The sequence below is a fragment of the Triticum aestivum genome, chromosome 3A (assembly GCF_018294505.1).
Source record: "Triticum aestivum cultivar Chinese Spring chromosome 3A, IWGSC CS RefSeq v2.1, whole genome shotgun sequence".
NCBI classification, from domain to species: domain Eukaryota; kingdom Viridiplantae; phylum Streptophyta; class Magnoliopsida; order Poales; family Poaceae; genus Triticum; species Triticum aestivum.
In genome coordinates, this window is record NC_057800.1 from 688,985,546 (window position 1) to 689,000,087 (window position 14,542).

The window sequence follows — 14,542 nt, forward strand, 5'->3', positions numbered from 1 at the left end:
TCGGGAAAGAGTGGCCGCTGGAATTCCTTGCTCCATTAACCGAGATCAAACGGTGTACGATACTAATGATCTTTTGGAGGGCAGGTTTGTGCGTAATGAACTTGTCCATTTTAAACCAGCACCACCAATGGAATCCTCCATCAGATTTCTTGAGAGTTACCTGCAGTCTTTGGTAACCATCAAGTTGAATACTCATATTGATCCTGTTAAAGGGAAGTCTGTCATTGAGTTTATTCCAGCCCCTACATCTACACGAGCTTCAGCTGCAGAAATGAGATGGACCAAACCAAGACAAGGCTGGGTGAAGCTTAATACTGACGGCTCTTTTGCCGCATCTGAAGCGGCTGGAGCGGGCATGATATTGAGGAACTCTGCCGGCGACATCATATTTTCTGCATGCATGGCTTTATACTCCTGCATAGATGCGTTGGAAGCGGAGCTTTATGCGGTTATGGAGGGCTTGTCTGCATCTATCCAGCGTACAGATTCTCCTATCTTGGTGGAGATGGATTCAGTCGAAGCGATCTCCATGATTACTGGAAGTGAAACGGGCCGTTCAGTTTATGCTTCTCTTGTCAATGAGATCAAATACCTCATGAGTCTTAGACTCACTTGTATTACTCGCATTTTGCGTTCCCAGAACAAGGCTAGTGATCCTTTAGCTACCTTTGGAAGGCTTCAGAGTAGGACCATGACTTGGATTGCTTTGGCTCCTACGGAGGTTTTGAACATTGTTCGAGATGATTGTAATATTCCGATGAATAAGTAATACAAGCATTTTTTCCCGCAAAAAAAATGTTCAATGCGTTGGTCTGGAGAAATCCTTTACAATTGGAGTAACCCGGCGCGAAGGAAAGGGTCCTGGCTGGACAATAGGCTCGGGACCCAGGAACTATGCGGCGGGAGAGGAGGGCAAGCGGCGAGGTGAGAGGGGTGGGGATAGGGTGGCGGCCAAAACATTTCTGCCTCTTTTTTCAAGAGAAAGAAGAAGCAAAGCTTAGAAATGTGTCGCTGTAAAAAGAGGAATTTCTAAGCGTGTGACAGTAATACCGATGGGCCGGGTAGCTACCTCAGGTGTACTACTACAAGCTCAAACCCGCTCTCCTTTTTAATCTGGGGTACGGTACGGCGGATCAACCGCATGCATTGTGTGTGTGCACGAACGTTTACGACGGCACGAAGGAAGGAGCCAAGATGCCAAAAAGAAAAAAAATCATACAGCGCACCTTCCGCACATGGACGACACAAAGAAAGGGACGCCGTGAGCAAGCCGACCCATCCGGTCTCAGGTGTTGGATTGGATTCGAACCCATCCTGTTCCCATCCTATCCTCGGAAAGATTTGTGATGAACGGCGCGTGTGAAGCGGCGGGAGAAGACAGACACGACGGAGGGGAGGGAGGATACCGGACCGGATACGGGCGGGGGTGGCGCGGTCGCGGCATCGGACGACTGTCCCCCGTTCCCATCGCCGCGGCAGCCGGCCGGGCCTCCATTAAACTAATCCCACTAGCTAATCATCATCGTCCGTTGGCTGATGGTCTCGGCGTCGCCCGGCATCTCCACCGCGACGGCGAGTAAACTAATCCGGTGTCACGCCTGTAGATGACGATCTGCAGCGGACTGCAAGTGCAGTTCAGTAACTACTGTTAACTGAACCGCAACTGGTGTGTGTGTTGTGTTTGGGCCGGAGGCCATGTGGTGTGTTGGGTCCAGCCCACTGTGGGTGTGTGTGTGAGCCCGCGAGGACAGCTACTTAATGTACCGTGACGGAATGCGTGGGCAGCGAGTAATGAATATTGAATCTCCTTTCCCCTTCGCCAAGCTCCCTCCTCATCCCTGCTTTCTCCTCTCCGATCAGATCTCATCCCCTTCTCCCCTCCTCCCCCTTGGGTCATGACAATCTGGTAATCAGAGCCTCCGAAATTTTTTTCCGCCACCACCGTCGCTGTCGCTGTGTCCTCGATCGGCGGTAACACCCACCGAGCTAGGTGCGAGCCGCCCCGGCGCGCTCGCTCGAAATCCTACTCGGGGTTCGCTTTGATCTGGATCGCGACCACGGCACCGTCCAAGCCCTCCGTGCAGACCCGTCGCGTGCTGGATGCGATGACGGAAACCACCGACAAGATGCAAGGCCTCCTCGAGACCATCCTGCGCCGCCTCGACGACCACCAGAAGACCGCCGACGAGCGCCACCACGCACAAGTCACCTACAACGACCAAGTCTCCAACGAGCTCAAGCACTTGGCGAAGCAGATCGATCTGACGCAGGCGGATGTGGATGAGGCCCGCAAATCCCCTCCGCCTGTCGATCCCGCCGCGACAAGCCATCTCGGGGCATCTGGGTCCGGAGCGTCGACGATCTCAGGCCCCTTCCACCCCGCACCACCACCTCCGCCTACGATGACCCGTCCACCCCCGCCACCACCACTCTACACGGAGGGCGCAGCGCAGCTGCCGTTCGCCCGGCTCGTCAACCACGGGCCGCCCCTGCTGCTGCAAAACTCTCCCACGGCGTACGAGCGGGGCGCCGAGCAATACACCAAGCCGCCCAAGCATGACTTCCCCCGTTTCGACGGCGACGCGCCGCGCATCTGGCTGGAGCGGTGTCTCTCTTACTTCGAGCTCTACCGGGTGCCGCAGCACAGTTGGGTCGCCATCGCCGGCCTGTATATGGATGGGCTTGCAGCCATGTGGCTTCAGGCGTACAAACAGACGCACCCTGCTCTGTCGTGGCCCGCCTTCAGGACAGCAGTGGAAGCAGAGTTTGGACCTGAAGAATTCGAAGCGCAGATGCATCAGCTTGTGCAATTGCGTCAGACTGGGAGCGTGCAAGAGTATCGCCAGCAGTTCGAGACATCGATGTATCACTTGCTGTCTCTGGATCCGCACTTGAGCCCGCAGTTTTTCATCTCACAGTTCCTGCTGGGCCTCAAGGATGAACTCCGGCTGGGCGTCCGCCTTCAGGCCCCCTCCAGTATCACTCGAGCAGCAGTGTTTGCAAGGATTCAGGAAGAGGAGTTGGAGCGACAACGCACACAACGCCATCGGATCGTGCCAGTGGGTCGCCCACCTCCTCACGCATCTACAGCAGCCATCATTCCAGTCCGGCCAGCACCAGCGCAACCGCGGCCAGCGAACGATGATTTTGCTCGGGAACGACAACTACGAGAATTCCGAAGAGCTAATGGCTTGTGCTTCCGTTGTGGGGATAAGTACTCCCGCGAGCATCAGTGCAAACGCACGGGGCAGATTCTGATGATTGAAGTGGGGGAATTCGGAGAAATTCTGTCCGACGACACGGTGCACGCCCTTCAGTTGTTGGAAAGAAAAGAGGGTGCTGACTGGTTGGACGCTGTCAAGCCCGGCGCGTATGCCACCGACGCGTGTGGGTGTGGCGGTCGCCGAGCTCTCTCCTCTCCACACCACGCAGCGCTGGTCCGGTTGGGAGGCAGGTTCTGGGTGGTCCCGGTCCGCTTCTGCTGTTTAAATTTTAAAGATGAGAAAGTAGCCACCTGCATTTTATATTTAAAAAATATATAATGTGTGTGTGTGTGTGTGTGTGTGTGTTTTACTTTGTTTCAAACCACATCCCTACAAACTTTAGCACCTTCTTCGTCGTCCTGACATTCTATAAACGGTGTTCAAATAATGATGTGTGACATTCTAATAGAGCGGTTACTTCAATATATTCAATCATTGATTAACGTGAACTCTTGATCATACCAACTGAAGATGTATCTCGATGCTACCGACATTTTTATGAAACTATGGACAATCAAAATGAACTCTCTTCAATTCTGTTCAAATATCCATTCCTTTCAACCTTGAAATTTCAACAAAGATAATAATACATTGCTTCCATAGTGTATATTCTTCAACAACGTATATTAGTACATAGTATGGTGAAAACTGAAACCAGATGTTCATGCAAAATGAGTTCCTAGGGCATTCTCTTATATTGCACTTCCTTTGTCTCGCGAATCCCCTCGCCTCCTCCAACGCCTTCCTCCCTCGAGCAGCGAAGCTTGCGGACTCGTCTGCTCCCTCCTGCCAGCAGTGACGCATTCTTTGTTAAAATCGACTGCACGCGAGGAGCTTCATACCCACGATCTCCTTCCTCCCTGTAATATATCTGATCTGATTTGGTTGCTTCGTCAAACTTCCCTGCCCTTCCCCATGACGCCCAAATGGCACCCATTGGGCACTATCGCGAAACATCTCCCTATTGTGAGAGGGGATCCCATGAGCACAGGAAAAATCTCTCCTGCTGGTATGCCACCCTGGGTTTTCCTTCCTCATCAACCAAATGAGCCCTAAAGGCATCTTGAACATCCCCCTCCCTCTGTCCAGCGGTGGCTCATGCACCTCCCTGATGGTGCAATGGTCTCATTTTCATCCTTACATGTTCCGGTGCTGAGGAGAAAAGGGAGCTGACGAGGCGGACGAGAAGCTATAGTGGCGGGCATGTGAGGCGGGGTTGGGAGGGAGGCGTCTATGAGCCGCAGAGTCCATGGGAGAGGCGGGGGTTCCAATTGAATGCTCTTATATTTCTTTACAGATAGAGTAGTTGGCTCCATGACCCCATGATTAATATTGCCGAAGACTCTAAGAACTTTCCATCCTCAACTGAAATATAGCAGCAGCTACGCTTCTACTGTTCCCTTCGGGTAGAGCTCCATCTACATTTCTCTTCACATCTCCCACGGGGGAGGAATCCACGCAACTCTTCGAGTCGGCGGCTGACATGCTCTAGTACATGTCGAACATCGTCCGAAAAAAGCTACAGGTCTTGTTCCACTTGTATAACAACTTTTTTTAGGCAATTTGTAGTATAACAACTAAATGGATTGGTAGTATACCTGACCATGGGATACCCGGCCTGACCAAAAAAAGCCCGACTTGACCCGACCCGGTCTTGCCCACGGGCCAGGCCTGGGCCTAAGTTTTGAGCCTGAAGCACACGTCGGGTCGGGCCTGGGCTTGACTTTTTTGCGTTTTAGGCCCGAGGCTCGGTGGGCCTTTTCACTGACGGGACGAGCTCGGGCCTAAAAACTAGGCCCGACAGCCGGACCTGAGCCTAGGTTTTCCGCCTTGGGCTTTGTTAGGCCCGGCCCGACGGATGGCCAAGTATAATTGGTAGTGAGGCTTTTTAGTTCTAGGGCTCCATGGAAGTATTTCATAATTTAAAATTCATTTTTTTATTCTAAAAAGCAGAAAAATACATACATAAGTACTTATAGATGTATGTAAATTTTTATTATGAAATACATTTGTGTGAGCTCGCAAAAAAAACCCATGGCCAAACAAAATCATGTCCATGGAGTATATCTTAATAGTGAATAGTACATGTGCTAGAAACATTATGATTTTGTTATTTTGGTGTAGCTCACGTAAAAAATGTATTTCACCGTGAAACTTTACACGCAAGTAGTGTACATTCATAGATAGGTATGTGTGTGTGTATTTTTTTCAGAAATTTTTGGAAAATAAAAAAATTTCAGGCTTCATTAGCTAGAAACATTATGATTTTGTTATTTTAGTGTAGCTCACGTCGCCGTGAAACTTTACACGCAAGTAGTATACATTCATAGGTATGTGTGTAATTTTTTCAGAAATTTTCGGAGCATAAAAAAATTCAGGCTTCATTAGCAATTTTCGCTAAATGGGGCACCTTCCAGAAAAGCTCAACAGAATTGCGCGACCGATACGCAGCAGTAGTCCCAGTTGCACTCTGCCGCTAACACTTGAATTATACAAGTATACAATCAATTGCTAGTGTCCACAAACACAATATACAAAGTCACACGCCACCGGCGAAGTCGAGACTATCCAGTGCCAGTAGGGCTTCTTATTTCAGGGGCAGCGACAAGTAGGTTCAGATCTTAGTTCCTCGGGGTGTCCATTTTGATTTCAACACGCCAGCTGCAATACAGAGCAATGAACCCTTCAACATCGCACCTGCGGGCGCACTCAGTTCTTGTGCTGCATCCTGCCGCTCTCCGCCCCTGCATATGGGTCAATGGTGACATTGATCACCGCCGGTTTCCTGGCGCGGAACGACTCCGAGAGGGCAGATCTTAGCTCGTCCGGTGTCTCGACGAGATAACCCTTTCCTCCGAACGCTTCCATCATCTGGTGGTAACCTGCCCCAGGAACGAAGGAGGTTGGCGCGGGGTCATCTTTGTAGGGGCCTGTTAACTCATCTGGGCCTCTTCTGTCCCCACCGTAGACACCGTTGTTGTTGAACACAATGACGACAACGGGCAGCTGGTACCTCACCAAGGTCTGCAAAGTAAAAACAGAAGATTGTAGATAGTTAGGAGATCTGTATTTGGTCCAACGTAGTGGAAAAAAATGTTTGATGTGTCATACAACTATTTTATTTACAAGGAAAAACCATTTTCTTCAAGGTCAGACTAGTTATCAGGCACAAACACACACAACAAACAAAATAAGCAAGGCCCACATGAAGGATACCTAAACAAGGCTGTTAGAAACAACAAAGGCCATCTGAATGAAGCTGGCAAACAAAGAAAAAACATATAACCGATAAGAGTAACAGCCAAAAGTTTGATGATGTATAAGTCACTAGAATGATTCTCCAACTGGTACCATGGAATGAATTGGTAGCACAGGTCCAATTATCTGATGGGCCTGATTGCCACACATGGGGTCAGAAAGGACAATTTACTGTCCATTCAATGTACTATTGTCTCACTCTCACCTGTGGAATTGGGTCGAGTGGTAATTCTCACCAAAGATAATTTGCTCAAAAGAAACCGGCAAGGAAGGAAGTCGTGTTGCTCGGACATGATGAGGCTATCCAGCACCTCCTTTGATTGTCATGTTGCTCGCTTCATGTGGGGGTTAGTGCGCATAGATTTCAATTTAAATCCTTCAACTAGCAACACACATTGTTTGGGCAATGGTTAGATGGTCTAGGATGGAATCTTCACTCTACTACCATGTGTGGACCTGTGGCAGTTTGTTGGGTTATTTTGTTGTGCCACAATGACGTTATATTTTATAAAAAAGCTTTTCGTCATCCAAACCAGGCTATTCTCGTGTGCAAGATTGCTACGATTATGGGCAGTTGGGCACTATCGCGAAACATCTGGAGACCCCTGGAATGGAGTTCTGTTCTACTGATATTTGGTGAATCTAGAGGTGGCTGGGCAATGGTGGCGTTGCTTAGTGCTTTTTAGGCATGTTCGATGCTTTTTTTTCCCGCCACTAAATAGCCTAAGGACTTTTTTCATCCTCACCCAACAGCACATTTGTGTTTACAATGCTGGTGATATCTGTAAGTTGCCAAAACAGGTTTTCTACATTCAAGACATGTATTTACAAATGCACCAGCATGAACAATCCTCAGGCACCTATTTTTTTTTTGTCAAAACTACCAAACCACAGCTTTAAGAATCAATTTCAAGGACCATACTTGTTGGAAAAACAGCATAGACTACGGAAATGATAAAAGTGTAGTTTGTGCAACATTTTGCAAGGGGCATATCAAACTGTGAAATTAATGTGTGAAATATACTATTTAAATGGCAATTCATCTTTGTGTACCAATTGAGCCTTTTTGCCATGAAGTCATAGATAAGAGTGTGTTCGAGAAATCATAGTTACCAATAATACTTGTGAGAGTTGATGTACTTGGATGATGTGTCTAGTATTGTCTGAATTATTGACAATGGTCATTTCTACTGTCCTGGAAAGGCAGCTCAGCGGTTCATATCGTGTCCCCATATAATGGCTATAATTGCTTGGTACCTTCTGGTACTACATGCCAAGACGCTGTGAAGGTGGAGGTACCAAGTCACAAGGGTAGAATAGCAATGTTTCATGGCATTTTCTGATCGCAGAGACTACCGGGTACAACCCTATCCCTCACTGGCTACTTGCAAAAACTTCACACACGTGCAAACCCTCCCCTACTGTTTATGAGTAAGAAAAAGAAGCCCGTCTATGCCTCTAACAACTCTAACGGGCAACCATAATGTCAACCCCCACACGCCTCCTCCATGAGTTCCCCTAGCTGGACAACCTCTCAACCCTGCTTTGCTTCCATCTCCAAGTCCGGCCTAGGTGTAGCAGGCCGCCGGCAGTAACTGCAGCATCGGCTGCGCAAGCGTCACAGGTTCATCGCCATCAGTATCAACCTCAAACACATATCCGACATTACAGGGTACCACCAGCCGGAACTTGTCTCCGCACTGACCTCGAGGTACTCCTTTTCAGATCCAACCGCTTGGGTGCATCCTCCCATCCATGCTCATCCACCCCTGCCACTGCTCCCACTACTCAATTTTACCTATGGCTGTTTGTAAAGTATAGAATGCTGGTGTATAGTGTCTGTGTTTCTGTGTTAATGAGTTAAAGATGTCTTCTGAAGATTAATTTATGTTGCTGTGTGAGATGTGTGGTTGATCCTCTCTTTTGGCATCTGTAACCCAGTAAGAAATTGTACCTACTTTTCATTGTTCAGTTCTGCTTAGGAAGTACCAGTACCTTGTGGTACCTTCTAAGCACGGTAGAAATGCTCATTGACAATAGCATGAAGTGCCCAATCTACTACCCTTGTTTGGCTCAACCAAAAATGTCAATTTCAGCTCACAACAGCATGATATAATAGCAAAAGAAAATAACAACATGAAACAAACAAGGTAGCAATAATACTTTTGCGCAAATTAAACCAAGTAGCGGATGCCATTACACGTACCTCAACCTCCATTGCACTGAAACCAAATCCAGAGTCGCCCTCCACAGCAACTACGAGCCGTTCTGGCTCAGCCACTGCTGCTGCAACACAGTACCCCAACCCAACACCCATCGTTCCCCATGTCCCTGCATCCAGTCTTGTCCTTGGCTCATTCTGCACAAGCACAGCCCTGCCAACATCCATGGTATTGGCCCCTTCCGAGACCACTATTGGAGCAGGGCTCCCCTCGGCAAGGATCGCATCACGAATGATCCGCATGGGTGTCATGAAATTGAACGGCACAACATCCTTCACAAGCTGTGCCTCCATCTTAAGCACATTATCCTTGCTCTTCTTGGTGATTGCATCAACCCACGGGTGCGATCGCGCCAAGCAGAATGGCTGATCCTTGATCTCCCTGTTGAGGAGCTCAACGACTCTCTTTGCATCCCCAACCAGACCGACCTGGGGCTTCCGAAGCTCAATTTCATCTTCAGAAACGTCCACAAGTATGAACTTGACATCCTTGGACCACTTGGGAGGCTCACCGAAGTGAAGCAACCAGTTGAGCCTCGCGCCGACGACGAGCGCCACATCGCACTGCCCAATGGCGAGGGAACGCGCGGCGGTGGAGGAGAGTGGGTGCACATCCGGCACGACCCCCTTCCCCATGGGAGTGGGAAGGAAGGGGATGCCGGTGGTGTCCACCAGCTTCTGGATCGCCTCCTCGGCGCGGGCGTACGCCGCGCCCTTCCCGACCACAACCAGCGGCCGCTCCGCGCGCCGGAGCAGCTCGGCCGCCTCCACGATGCCCTGGTCCAGGGACTTGTGTTTCGGCGGGGACGGATCGGCGGAACCGGCCGCGGCCACGGCCTCCGCTATGAGGGAGGCCGCCTCAGATTCGGCGAGGGTTTGGTGGAGGACGTCGGAGGGGATGTCGAGGTAGCAGCCGCCGGGGCGGCCGGCGACGGTGGCGGCGAGGGCCTGGAAGACGAGGCGGGGGATGTCGGCGATGGCGGCGGCCTTGACGGCGAGCTTGGCGAAGGGCTTGGTGGCGGCGATCTGGTCGAGCTCCTGGAAGTCGCCCCGGCCGGCGTCTCGCTGGTCGCAGGAGCCGGAGACCATGAGGAGCGGCCAGGCGTTGGCGGTGGCGTGGGAGAGGCCGGCGAGGCCGTGGACGCAGCCGGGCCCGGAGACGGTGAGGAGCAGGCCGGGGCGGCCCGTGAGGAAGCCGTAGGCCGCGGCGGCGTACCCCGCGGACTGCTCGTTGCGGAAGGCGAGGAAGCGGCAGCCCGCGGCGGCGGCGCGGGAGGCCAGCGAGGTCACCGGGATGCCCACCACCCCGAACATGTGCCGCGCCCCGGCGGCCGCCAGCGCCCGCCCCGCCAGCGCGCTGCCGTCGACCGTCGCGGCGGAGTCGGACGCCATCTGTGGTGGTGGTGTGGGGATGGGTTCTCTGATCCGGCTCGGGTTGGGTGGGTGGTTCACGGAAGTTTATAAGGGGGTCAGTAGTCACAGGCGGCGGCGTGCCGGCGGGCGCGGCGGAGCAGATGCGCCTCCCCGGAGCCTGCGGTGTATCTGGTTCCGGTGGCTTCCGGCGGCCGCGGCCGGTGGGGAAATCTGCTGGATGTAGAGGAAGAGTGTTCCTTTTGCTCTGCTCCTGTCGTCCACCAAACCTGTTCTGTTCTTTTGCCCATAGTCGGCATAGACTCATCATGTTCAAAAGCACTTTCCCCTCTACTGAAATGATCAGGCCAACATACATAGGCAACTCAATATATTTAGTAATAAAAAAGCTCAAGAGTAGTAGTGATTCCTGGGTGGATGATAATGATAATCTTAAGTCTCTAATTAGGGACTACTTCCACGGCCTCTTCACATTCGATATGGGTGTGGTGGATCAAGGATTGATGAACTCTGTAAAACCCGTGGTGATCGTCGATATGAATAATATGCTTTTGGCTGAGTACACGAGGGAGGATGTTCGCCAAGCTTTATTTCAAATAGGAGATTTGAAGGCTCCTGGCCCGGACGGACTTCATGCTATCTTTTTTAAAAGATTTTGGCACATTGTAGGCGACGAGTTGACTGATGAAGTGCTCAATGCTATAAAATAAAAGAAAGATCCCTTCAGGATGGAATTCAACAAATGTAGTGCTAATTCCCAAGGTCAATAGTCCAGAGGTAATTACGCAATACAGGCCAATCAGTCTTTGCAATGTGGTTTATAAAATAATTTCAAAAATGTTTGCAAACAGACTAAAACGAATCCTTTCTGAAATTATATATCCAACACAAAGTGCTTTCGTCCCAGGCAGACTTATTACTGATAATGTGTTGGTAGCTTATGAGTGTTTTCATGCAATCAAGAAAAAAACACATGGATCAAATGGATTTTGTGCCGTGAAGCTGGACATGAACAAAGCCTACGACCGTGTTGATGGGGCTTTTTGGAAAAAAAATAATGTTGCGGATGGGATTTCATGCACATTTGGTGGAGCTTATCATGGAGTGTGTATCTTCAGTAAGCTATAGGGTCCGGTTCAATAATACAGAAATTGAATAATTCGCTCCCACAAGAGGGCTCAGACAGGGCGACCCATTATCACCTTATTTATTTCTCTTGTGCTCTAAGGGTCTTTCAAGCTTATTAGCTCATGAACAGGAAATTGGAGGTCTGGAAGGGGTCCGTGTTTGTAGAAATGCTCCCCATATCTCACATTTATTGTTTGCAGATGACTCCTTGGTCCTAATGAAGGCGGACTCACATAATGCAAGTACACTCAAAAAGATTCTTGACACATATTGTGCTAGTTCTGGGCAACTAGTTAGTAATGCTAAATCGAGTATATTTTTTAGTCCTAATACTAATGTCAATACCAGGGAGAATGTGTGTACAGAATTAAATATTGAGACAGAAGCTCTATCTGACACATACTTGGGTCTCCCTACAATGGTGGGAGTCGACAGAACTGACTGTTTCCAGCACTTATCGATAGAGTTTGCCATAGGTTGAAGGGGTGGAAGGAGAAAACACTCTCGATGCAAGGTAAAGAGGTACTGGTAAAGTCGGTAGCCCAAGCAATACCTTCTTATGCAATGTCAGTTTTTAAATTGCCTAAAGGAATCTGTAAGTCTATCACTGATGAAATTGCTGGGTTCTGGTGGGGTGACAATGAGGGAAAAAAGAAAATGCATTGGTTTGCGTGGTGGAGGTTGTGTATTCCGAAGAAGGAAGGGGGATTGGGTTTTAGAGACTTGCACAGTTTTAATCTTGCTATGTTAGCAAAACAGTGTTGGCGACTAATCCAAAACCCGAATTCTTTGTGTGCACAAGTTCCGAGGGAAAATATTACCCAGATGGTGACATATTAAAAGCTGGACCAAAAAAAGGCTCTTCTTATACTTGGCAGAGTATTGTCGCGGGTATTCAGACTTTTAAGCGGGGTTGCATTTGGCGTGTTGGAAGTGGAGCTCAAATTGATATCTGGCATGATCCATGGATTCCATCAAGTGTCACAAGGAAAGTAATCACGAATAGGGGGCAACAATGCTTTCAAAGGTTGATGAGTTAATAAATCCGTACACAGGCCAGTGGGATGAGGATCTAATTCATGATGTGTTCTCTCCTCTTGATGTTCATAGAATATTACAAATCCCCTTGAATTATCACTTGACGGAAGACTTTGTGGCTTGGAACTATACACGATCAGGCACGTTTTCCGTGCGATCGGCTTATCATAAGGAGTTTGGACATCAACATGGGGCACAGTGGGTGCGAGCTGATGGGCAAGGTACAGAAAATATAAACTCAGTTTGGAAGGATATGTGGAAGCTGAAAATACCAGGGAAGATAAAACATTTTGCATGGAAAGTTTTGCATGGCGCCCTCCCATGCTTTGGTGTATTAGCAAGCCGACACATCCCATGCTCAGCTCAATGTCCAGTTTGTTTAGTCGGAGCAGAAGACATTCAACACTGCTTATTTAGGTGCCGACGAGCGACGGATGTTTGGGAGCGGCTGGGCTTGCTACAAGTCATACGGAAAGCTGTCGCCGAGGACAGATCAGGATCTATTATGCTGGAAATTTTATCAAAGCTTTAGGGCAATGATGCGGAGGTACCAATGGCGGAGCTTGCTGTTGTAGCAGCATGGTATATATGGTGGCAGCGCCGACAGATAGTAAAGGGAGTCAAAGTCCAAACGCCGGAAAAAACTGCACTAGCCATCAAGGTTTTGGCGACAAATTTCCTCAGGTCAACTATACCCAAAGGACCAATATGTAAGAACGACCACATGTGGAGGAAACCAGGATATGGGATCGTGAAGATAAATGTTGATGCTTCCTTTCAGTATGAAACACTTTCAGGTGCTTGTGGTGTTGTGGCTCGGGACTACCGGGTGATTTTATTGCTGCAGCAAGTTGGTTTGTTCCAAACATCAGTGGAGTTGACTCAACTGAGCTAACTACCATCAGAAACGGGATATACTTGGCAATTCACATTGGATGCAATAACATAGAAATTGAATCAGATTGTTCGTTCGCAGTGGACTCGCTGAACCAAGTTGATGATTATTTAGGCCCGGAGGTAGCTATCATCACAGAGTGTAAACAACTTATGATGGACTTTGCGTCCATATCCTTCAGACATTGCTATAGAGAGGCCAATCAGGTGGCAGATGAATTAGCAAAGAACTCTTTTACTACTAGATCTTCTAGTTCTTGGGATGATGAGATCCCTGATTTTATTTCTCATCTGCTTGTAAATGACATGTCTATTATTTGAGAAATAAAGTCTATTTGCAGTAAAAAAAACTCAATATAGTTCCAGCTAAAATGGTTATCAATCAATATGCTGTGTTAAAAGAAAATCAAATCAATGAATATGCTCGCGCAACAGTTTTATGAGGCTGGCCCTTCTGGCAAGGCAAGGGTGGAGGCTGCTTACTAAAACAGAGAGTCTATGCGCAAGAGTACTAAAGTCTAAATACTACCCCAATGGAAAAGTCATCGACACGGTTTTCTCATCAGATGCCTCTCCTGCATGAGGGGGATTGAGTTTGGACTCGAACTGTTGAAAAATGGTCTGATTTGGCGTATAGAAAATGAAAGAAGCATACAAATAACAAAAGATCAATGGATCACGAGGAAAGAAGAACTAAAAGTTGCTGCTTTCATATGGAGGTCAAGACTCTGATGGGTCAATCAACTGATTGACCCGGTAACAAAGGAGTGGAAGATGGAACTAGTGAAACAAATTTTCCATGAGTTCGATGCGGATGAGATTTGCAAGTTAAGAATTCCAAGAGAGGATGTGGAGGATTGTGTAGCATGGCATTACGAAAAATCTGGGACTTTTACAGTCAAGAGCGCCTATAAACTTGCAGACACGATCCAAAGAAATAAAACAGAGAGGGCGACAAGTTCTTCAAGCGAGCCGGGTGACCGCATCATTCGGGGTGTTATTTGGAAGGCAGATATTCCGGAAAAGGTCAAGATTTTTCGGTTGGAGAGTGGCCACTAATTCCCTGCCCACAAAGCATAACACATTCAGACGAACCATAGTGGATGACAATGTGTGTGAAATCTGTGGGATGGAGAAAAAAGACGAATTCCATGCCATTATCACCTGCACAAGAAGCCGGGCGCTAAGGCATGCAATGAGAAACTATTGGGGATTGCCTAGGGAGTCTGATCTCAGATATACTGGAGTGGATTGACTTCAGATGCTATTGATGTCTCAAACAAAGAATGTCAGAAATAACATTCTGTTGGTCCTTTGGCGGGCGTGGAATCTGAGGAACAACCTGGTGCATGGCGATAAGAAAGACACC

General features: G+C 48.7%; 1 protein-coding gene across 1 annotated transcript; it reads right to left on the reverse strand.

The window, feature by feature from the left end:
* Nucleotides 1-5,629: 5,629 nt before the first annotated feature.
* LOC123063247 (2-hydroxyacyl-CoA lyase) lies at nt 5,630-10,403 on the reverse strand. Its single transcript, XM_044486991.1, has 2 exons — nt 8,728-10,403; nt 5,630-6,287 (listed from the first exon to the last, which is right to left on the reverse strand). Exons 1-2 carry the CDS (start codon nt 10,132-10,134, stop codon nt 5,973-5,975), a joined length of 1,722 nt encoding a protein of 573 aa, XP_044342926.1. The 5' UTR covers nt 10,135-10,403; the 3' UTR covers nt 5,630-5,972.
* Nucleotides 10,404-14,542: the final 4,139 nt, after the last annotated feature.

What these genes read in the sequence shown, in the direction of transcription:
- LOC123063247 (XM_044486991.1), bottom strand. Translation starts at nt 10,134, where the DNA reads ATGGCGTCCGACTCCGCCGCGACGGTCGACGGCAGCGCGCTGGCGGGG. An exon ending in TCAGTGCAATGGAGGTTGAG is followed by an intron (nt 6,288 to 8,727) that starts GTACGTGTAATG and finishes TTTACTTTGCAG; the next exon opens with ACCTTGGTGAGGTACCAGCT.